This window comes from Amphiprion ocellaris, chromosome 19 (assembly GCF_022539595.1).
Source record: "Amphiprion ocellaris isolate individual 3 ecotype Okinawa chromosome 19, ASM2253959v1, whole genome shotgun sequence".
Taxonomy (NCBI): Eukaryota; Metazoa; Chordata; class Actinopteri; family Pomacentridae; genus Amphiprion; species Amphiprion ocellaris.
In genome coordinates this window covers 33,236,362-33,245,418 of record NC_072784.1, presented here as the reverse complement: position 1 = coordinate 33,245,418, position 9,057 = coordinate 33,236,362, and the positions used below count along the sequence as shown (strand labels likewise).

General features: G+C 41.4%; 1 protein-coding gene across 2 annotated transcripts in view; it reads right to left on the bottom strand.

The window, feature by feature from the left end:
- Window positions 1-7,383, bottom strand: part of rgs9a (regulator of G protein signaling 9a) — a 20,867-nt gene extending 13,484 nt beyond the window's left edge. Inside the window, exons 1-5 of one of the 2 annotated variants that reach the window (XM_055005453.1) lie at window positions 7,251-7,383; window positions 6,977-7,064; window positions 5,532-5,628; window positions 443-493; window positions 227-333 (exon numbers count right to left, since the gene is read on the bottom strand). In XM_055005453.1, the coding sequence (XP_054861428.1) occupies window positions 227-333; window positions 443-493; window positions 5,532-5,628; window positions 6,977-7,045 (324 nt within the window). In that variant the 5' untranslated portion in view covers window positions 7,046-7,064; window positions 7,251-7,383. Of the gene's footprint in view, window positions 1-226; window positions 334-442; window positions 494-5,531; window positions 5,629-6,976; window positions 7,175-7,250 lie in introns of those variants that run through there. The other variant, XM_055005454.1, reaches the window with a different exon arrangement.
- Window positions 7,384-9,057: the final 1,674 nt, after the last annotated feature.

Sequence of the window (9,057 nt, the reverse complement as noted above, 5' to 3'; positions counted from 1 at the left end):
ATGGATCTAAAGCAGGAAACACTAAAAGTCGTATCATTCAGGTGGTGAATTGTCAGCAGGTGCTTCAGCTTAGCATTATTTAAAGAAAAAAATAGTCACACCATCCCTCAATGCTCTAAAGTGTTCCAGATGACTGTGTCCAGCAGCAGTGAGCTGTGCAGCAATCAGTGATCAACCACCAAATCTAATTACAGACAGCAGAGAAGAACTAAGGGCTTAGCATTACCTGGAAGCGGTAGAGGCTGGAGTCATTGCACATGACCAGCTTCTTGTGGTTCTGCAGAGGGTAGATGTAGCCGTAAGCCACCAACATGGTGCTGAAGGTCTGAGCCTCTGGAGCAAGATGAAGAGGAGTTAATATCTGAAACTCCTTCTACTCCATCACTTCTTCAATAACTGACACTGTGTTTCAGTAACAGCCTTTAAAGTCCATAGATTCTACCTTCTGGAGTGGTCTTCATCTTGTTGGCAATCCATGCAATGATGTCCTTCCCTGTATGGAAACACAGAGAAGATCTGATCCACTGAGGTTACTATGTACACAGTTCATCAAAAATACTAGTTTCATGGTGGATCAGTTTCCACCACTTTAAGCACGCATTTTTAACAAGCCTTAAACAACAGCTTGTTATTCCTCAGACCAAGAAATCAATCATAGTTTCTCTTTAATCAATCACATCATTTGTCTTGGGCTCTTTTTTTGAAACCACTGAACTTTTGGTGTAATAAAATCATTTCTTCTCAGCTAATTAAGTACTCCTTCATCTCAGCTCTGTTGGTTTTACAGATGAAACTACTTCAGGGTTGAATAGAGGTCCCCACTAACTACCCTCCCACCATGACTATGCACCCTTTAACTCGTACAGCAGTCATCTGTAGAAACATCTGGATCATCCAGAATCCTTCCATGTGTAAAGACATACATATTCAGCAGGGTTAAATCATCTGATCGGTGTATTAATTCATATATTGGACAAATGTTAATGTTGGACTGATGATGGGTGGATGCAGACCACACGGATACTGTAAGTTTTTGTCACACCTGCCGCTGTGGGTTCCAGGTAGCTCAGTGCTCTCCCCTCCCCCTTGTGTTTTGGTTTCTCTTTCTAATTAAGTGTGCGTGTGCACAGAGGCTGGCAGCAGGTGACAACTATAATTAATCAGCGAGAGCTGTGAACGAGCACGTGGGAGCAGTTTAATCAGCCACTTCAATTCCTCCATAAAAGCTCACGCCACTCACCACTCGGCGCTGGACCGTGAACGTTCTCTAGTCACCATTCAGTCTTGGCTCCTGGTCTCTTGTGCTCTGTGTAATCTTGTTTCTGTTCCATTCCAGATTGGTTCCTGCCTGCTCGTGTTACCCCGGATTCCTGGTTTCTGTCTTCTTGAATTCCCCTGCAGAACCCATGTGTGGTCTACCCCTAGATATCTCTGGTGACTTCACGTCAGATTCAGCTCCGTCACTCTTAAACCTCCGACGTCCGTCACCTGCCTCGCCGTCTCTGTTGCCAAACTACAAACTCTGACTGACACACCAGCTCCAACGCCAACCTCACAAGGCCTCTGGTCCTGACAGGCTCAAAGGCAGGTGCTCAGAGACTGCTCCACTCAGCTAGGTGGAGGCCTCACCAGACTCTTCCAGCTCCTTTTGGACTCCGGGTGTGTCCCTAATCTGTGGAAGGAATCTATCATCATCCCTATTCCCAAAAAAACTCACCCTAGACAGCTGAAGGACTACAGACCAGTGGCCCTGACCTCTGTGTTATGTAAGTACATGGAATGAGTGGTAGGGAACTACCTGCCAGATATGCTGACAAACAAACTGGACCCCCTTCAGTCCGCCTATCAGGCTAAACGTGGAGGAGAGGATGCAAGCCTCACACTTTTAGACACTGTCACCAAACAGCTGGACTCTGCACACCCCCACACCAGGATTTTATTCATGGACTTCTCTGCTTTTAATACTGTCCACACAGACACCCACTGCACCACCTCTCACAGTTTCAGGTTCACCCCACACTCGTTTTATGGATTCAGAGTTTTTTACATGACAGGTCTGTTTTTAAATGGTTTTATATCCTGCAAGTTGATTTTAAAGGTTGTGTTTTATCCCCCATTCTCTTCTCTGTGTACACCAACAGCATCTCCTGCACCAGTGAAGGAATGACTCTTTTTAAATATGCTGATGGCTCACCTGGTGGCTCACCTGGTGGCTCACCTGGTGGCTCACCTGGTGGCTCACCTGGTGGCTCACCTGCCGGACAGTGCTGCTCTGACCCATTACCAGCAGACGGTCAACAACCTGGTCCAAGCTTTTCATAAGAACTCACTTGAGCTGAACATCTCAAAAACAAAGGAATTGTGCTGTGGGGGGCAGAGGTAAATCTGCGACGCCTCTTTTTATACCCCTCAATATACAGGGTCAGTCTGTGGAGCAGGTTGAAGTTTTTAAGTATCTGGGAACAGAGATCGACACCAGCGTGTCGTTTGGGAATCAGCCTGATTCAGTGTATAAAAAAAGCACAGCAGCACCTTCACCTGCTGAGGAAACTGAAGACTTTTGATGTCAGCAGAAGCATTTTAACCCTGGTTTATACCTCACTCTTTGAATCCATCCTCACGTTCAACATTTCATCCTGGTACAGCTGCCTCTCCAAAAAACACTAAACTAAACTCTCCCGTATTGCCAATCAGGCCAGCAAAATCATTGGTTCAGCACAAACTCCTAACTCTGAACTGTTTAACCGCTCTGTGATCAGGAAAGCCTCCCTGATCCCAGAGGACTCCTCTCACCCCCTTCATCACTCCTTCCAGTTACTGCCATCATCAGGAAGACGTTACAAAGTCCCAGTGGCCTGCAAAAACGTCTACAAAAATCCTTTAATCCCACTGCAATAACCACCCTGAACAAAATAAAATAAGACACTGAGCACTATATATTTATTTATGTATTTTTATCGGCTGTTGCTTCTTTTTAACATTTCTTTTAGACATCAACTTTGCGAACTTGTGTTTTCAGTGTGTTTTTATGTGTTTTTTTATTGTGGAGCCTGTCAAAGAAGTATTTCTGTCACCGTCTGGGACAGACAATAAAATTTATCTATCTATCTAAACATTTTGGCTGATGTTTTCGACCAAGGTCTTAGTCTATTGAATGAATGAATTGAATATGGTTATTTCACAGTCTTCCCTGTGTTAGTTCTTGTTCAATTAGAGTATTCCTGCATTGGTGTTACCATGTGTGGGTTTGCTAGTTTAAATATTGTCGTTGATCTGTATACTACAGTATTTCCTGATTTATTCCTGCCTTGGTGTTACCATATGTGGGTTTGCTAACATTACTCTTTCTGTCTTGTATTTAGTCCGCCTTCCTGCTAGGAGGAATCTATCTATCCTGGGACATAAAGGATTATTTCCACATTATCGAATAGTTCCAGTTTCCTGTTGTAGTTCTTGTATCTTGTTCCTGCTTTGTAAATAAAGCCTTTTAAATTGCTCCCTGGGCTGAAGTCTCATTTCCTGCACTTGAGCCTCCGCACACTGTAACAGTTTTAGTTAATTAAATAATTCAGAAGAACAATCTGACAATGAAAAAAAGATGAGCTTCAGCAGAGAATGTTAATTAATAGAAAGCTGGTGATTGCAGTTTCAGGGTTAGGAATTTGTGTGTCCGTGCTATGTGTATAGATTTATTTATTGATCAGCTGCATTCTATGATATATAAGCTTCTTGTTTTAACTGACCAGTTATTTTGTTGTTTTCTGATGAGAAACGCTAGTTTTAAAGAGATACACTTGTTTTGTGGAATGTAAAATACAACTAGGTGAATTATATAAATAACAACAAAATAGGCCATAATCATAAATTCTATAAAGAAGATGGTTTCCTCTGACTGAAGAGAAGTCTGATTGTTCATAGATCAAAGAGGAAAGGAGGTTTCTTCTCTCCATCTGTTTCCTCAACAAACATTTTTCTAATGAGTTATTGGTCTCCATCCTCAGTTTAAAGGCTTTTTGAAAACACTGTGGTGTTCATTGTGTGAATTAGGGTCCCTTTTAGGGTAAAACAGACAATAAACAGGGCATGTTTTACCTGAGTGACAGGTAGCTAGAGTGTCCTTCAGCTCTCACTAAGATCCGCTTCTTAGTCTTCAAATCTAAAAGACGGCTACAGCCAGATGCAAACTGGAGTCTTCAGAACACAAGTCCACAAACCAGCGGGTAGCATCACATTTGCTAATTCCCTCTTTTATACACAAAAAAGTCAAGTGGAAGTCAAAGAAAACAGGTCTTGAGTGTTTATTATTACCACTGTGTATGGATCATTCATGACCTTAGAGAGTTCGTATCTGATCCGCAGTCAGTTGGAGAAATGATGGAGGACAAAATAACCAAAGCAGTTTAATAACCAGAAGTCTTTCTACATAAAGTAAATCACACTAACCAGTCATTTATTAAACTGGAACGGTTCTACTCAGTGGACTCATCCGAACAGCATGGCCTTCGCAGGTCTTAGACCAGATTAAAGAGCCACTTTGGCTCTTAAAGCACCGTCCAAATCTCATCGGATTGTAGGCTGCCTTATTTAGCCTCTGTTAGCAGCTTAGGCAGCCTGTCAGTGTCTTCACAGTCTGTGCTTCAGATAATTCAAGTGAAGTAACACAGACCGATGCGTAACTCTGGTCTTCAATCTCAGAAGTGACCAGCAGACTGGACTGGATCTAAACACAAACATTAACAAACAGAAACGGGCCAGATAAAGGCTTTCTAAGTAATCACTTAGGTTCAGGTTAGGACCAGAGAACGAACCAAAAGGAGGAGATTCATGTCTTTTCTTTTTATTATTGTATATTTCTGTGTTAGTTCTGTGGTATTTTCTTTACATAAACAGCTTTTGAAGCAAATAATACTCTGAAAATCACTATAAAGTAACTACTAAAAAAAACGACCACAATGCAAAAATCTGAAAGGAAAATACAATAAAAGAATATATCTATGCTGATTAATAAACTGTAATACACGGTACATTTACATATCCTTCAGAGACATGGTGGTGTCCACCAGATACTACAGCGACTAATACTTTCACCAGCTAGTCTCTAAATGTGTCCATCTGCTGTTTGCTGAGGAGCATTTAATGTTCTCTGGATTTAACAGCTCCAGCTGAAGGTCAGGCTGGTGGTTAGGGTTGTCTAAACCGTCAAAATGCAGTGAACGTAACTTAAAACTGTAGATCCGTTCAGCTCTGAAGATAAAAACAGGAGAAGTGATGCTGGTCAATGAGTTTTCAGCTGATGTCCAGACTGGGATCGTGTTCTGAAGCTGGTGGCATGGAAACAATGGAATATCTATAGACTGTGTGTGTGTGTGTGTGTGTGTGTGTGTGTGTGTGTGTGTGTGTGTGTGTGTGTGTGTGTGTGTGTGTGTGTGTGTGTGTGTGTGTGTGTGTGTGTGTGTGTGTGTGTGTGTGTGTGTGTGTGTGTGTGTGTGTGTGTGTGTGTGTGTGTGTGTGCGTGCGTGCGTGTGTCTCACCAGTGAGGACATGTGGGATTGTAGTGACGTTGAGTTTCTGCTCTGAGCCTTTAACTCCACTTTTCTGGTCCTGCATCTCCACCACCATGGCTTCCAGCTGGACAAGAAGCAATAAATAAATAACTAAAAAACAACGAGGACATTAACAGTGGGAAAAAACAGCAGTGATTTAACAGAAGTGTGTATCGCGCTCTAATCAATCAATTAATGTGGTAACAGGGAGCCGAGTTACAGTGAAACACACTGGACTATCCCATAATAATCACACAAGGACAGAAGTTTCAGAGTTGAAATCATAAAGGTTGGATGTCTCCTATCAGATGCAGGGAGGTCATTCAACGTACCGAAATGTTTTCAGATCATTATTATTAACTGTAATCTAAGGAACCAGAGGATGTCAATCCATCAGTGTCTTACTGACTCACTTTTCAACCAGCATCTTTACAACAGCAGCTAAATAGAACTCCTGAAATTCAGTCATGACTTCTGGTTTTTGTTTCACCCAAGATTTTTAGTGGAGCCCCTTTTCTGGAGATGCCACTGGTCCAGTGAAAAACCACTGAAAACCCCTGAGCCCAGTCTGAGGCAGCTGCTGAAAGTAGTTCACTGTCTGTGGAGTCATTTTAGGAGCTCTGATTAGTGGTACTATGATTCCTTCTATACCTCCTGATTAGTGGTACTATGACTCTACTAGTTCTACTCTACTATCTACTAGTTCCTCTCATCCTCCTGTGATCAACAGTAAGGGGAGGTTGTCCTGTTAAACACTTTCAGCTGCAGCAGAGAGCAGCAGAGCTAATTGGTTTTAGCAAGGAATTACAGATTATCTGTTATAATCCTCTGCTCTGCTGCTAGCAAACAAATCATGGGTGAATACTTTGCTTTTATTCAGGTCTGCCTCTATCCAGCAAGAAAATAACCTTTAATGTGTTGGAAGATAAAGTCTAACTAATAACTGATCAGTGTCTTTTGCTGTTGTTTTGTTTTTCACATTATGTGTTCCTTTTGAATGCAATAAAAGCAAATATTCTCCAGAAGTTTAACTTACAATAAGTTCACATCAATTAAAATGTCTGTTGTGTTTAAACTGAATTCAGGATAATCAATAAAAGAGTAAAACACGCTGTAGTGCTGGCCACAAACTACTAATATTACTAATAATAATGTTAATACTACTACTAATACTACTACTAATAATAGTGTTAATGCTATTACTAATACTACAACTAATAATAATGTTAATACTACAACTAATAATAATTTTAATACTACTACTCATAATAATAATGTTAATACTACTATGAATACTACTATAAATACTACTGTTAATACTACTACTAATACTACTATAACTACTACTGTTAATACAACTATGAATACTACTATAAGTACTACTGTAAATACTACTCCTAGTACTATTATAACTACTACTGTTCTCCACCCACCTTTTTGAGGCAGTGCATCCGGGGTCGGAAGTGTTGAACCCGGTCCGGACGGGCGGTTCTGATCGTCATATTTGCAGACGGATGAAAACTGGATCAGATGTTGATAAAAACAAATAAATCCTGGAGTAAAATATCCCAGATATACAAGGACTAGCTGCTGGTAGACCAGAGAGTCCTGCACTGAACATGAACACTCTCCTGTAAGACGGATAGAAAGGATGGATTTATCCTCCAATCAGTTGCTGGAAGCTTCTCCTGTCATCCAGTTACAAACCTGCTGTAGATGATGTAGGTGCTGTAGATGCTGTAGATGATGTATATGCTGTAGATGATGTAGATGATGTAGATACTGTAGATGATGTAGATCAGTGGTTCCCAACCTGTTTGGCTTGGTGCCCCCCCTATAAGCTGCACCCCAGCCCCAGCGCCCCCCCCAGCGTGGCGCCTATGAATCAGGTGAACTAGGAGCCAACCTTAAGAAAGCGTGGAGAGAAGTTGAAAGGTCAAGGAGGTGTGGCCATTGAAGTAGCAAAGGATTTTTGAAGAAAGACCAAATAAATGTGTTTTAAAATTGTTTTATAGGTAGACTTGTGATGACACAGTGAGTCTGTTACTCTGATATTATCCAGAATGTAAAAATCTATTTTTTATAACATCACAGCCTCAGAGCACACAAAGCTTCATGGATGATGTCTGGATGATATAGACGCTGTAGATGCTGTAGATGATGTAGATGATGTAGATGATGTCTGGATGATATAGATGCTGTAGATGCTGTAGATGATGTACATGATGTCTGGATGATATAGATGCTGTAGATGCTGTAGATGATGTACATGATGTCGATGTAGATGCTGTAGATGCTGTCTGGAATGATATAGATGCTGTAGATGCTGTAGATGATGTAGATGCTGTAGATTCTGTAGATTCTGTAGATGATGTAGATGCTGTAGATGATGTCGATGCTGTAGATTCTGTAGATCATGTAGATTCTGTAGATCATGTAGATCATGTAGATGCTGTAGGTGATGTAGATGATGTCTGGATGCTGGAGAGTCTCAACCTCTGAGAACTTCATAGATGGTCTGAATAACTACACTAAAATACAATTAGTTCATTAAAACATATTTAAAGGTCAAACATCAAGAGAAAAGATTTCCAGGAACATAAAGAACATTTCAGACAGAGAGGTGGTCTCTGAATGGGAGAGTCCAGCTGGTACCGGGTCACTGGTTCTGTTCAGGAAGATGATCCACATCCAGGTCTCCTCTGGAGGGTTGAATGGAGGAGGTGGTTCTGAAACACAAACTGATCACTTTATGGATCATGTAAACCGTATATTATTATAACAACAACCGCTCTGAGTAAAATCTGATATGACTGGTCTAGTTCTGAAAGGACAGAACGGAGGTCCAGATAAGACCAGGACCAGGAAGATGGTCTCCTGTTTGGTTTTTACTCTAATAATTTCACTGGGCCATAAATGATGAATGATCAGAATTCTTATTATTACCAACCCTCCACATCAGAGCAGACTGGTACCGGTACTGGTATTGGACCGGTACCGGACAGAGATTCTGACCAGAATTACACAGTTTAGAATTCTATAGACGGAAAACACTTCATTGATCTACAGACTGGATAGTCTATGGTTCTGGTTCTGGTTCTGACTGGATTTGGTCTGTAGTTCTGGTTCTGACTGGATTCTGTCTGGTTCTGGTTCTGATTCAAACACTGAAGCTCACCAGCATCTGTACCACTCAGTGCTGCGTTCATGAATATTGGAAATTGTAAGTTCCTTTGAAGCTGAAGTTTGTTGTAGACTGACCAGAACCGAACCATAGAACCGAACTATAAACTACTAACTTTTAATAACAACAACAGAATATAGAATGCAGTGATGGCAGTTCCGATCCATAAAGTATTTATGGTTCTGAACTCACTATTTTACCCGTTAGGGTGCATTTAGTTTCTGAACCAACATTATTTCCGGTAAACTCTGGCTCCGGTCCTGGATGGACCGGCTGAGGTGTTCCACCGGTGAAATGCTGCAGCTCGTTGTTCCTGTGGCCCCTGAACGC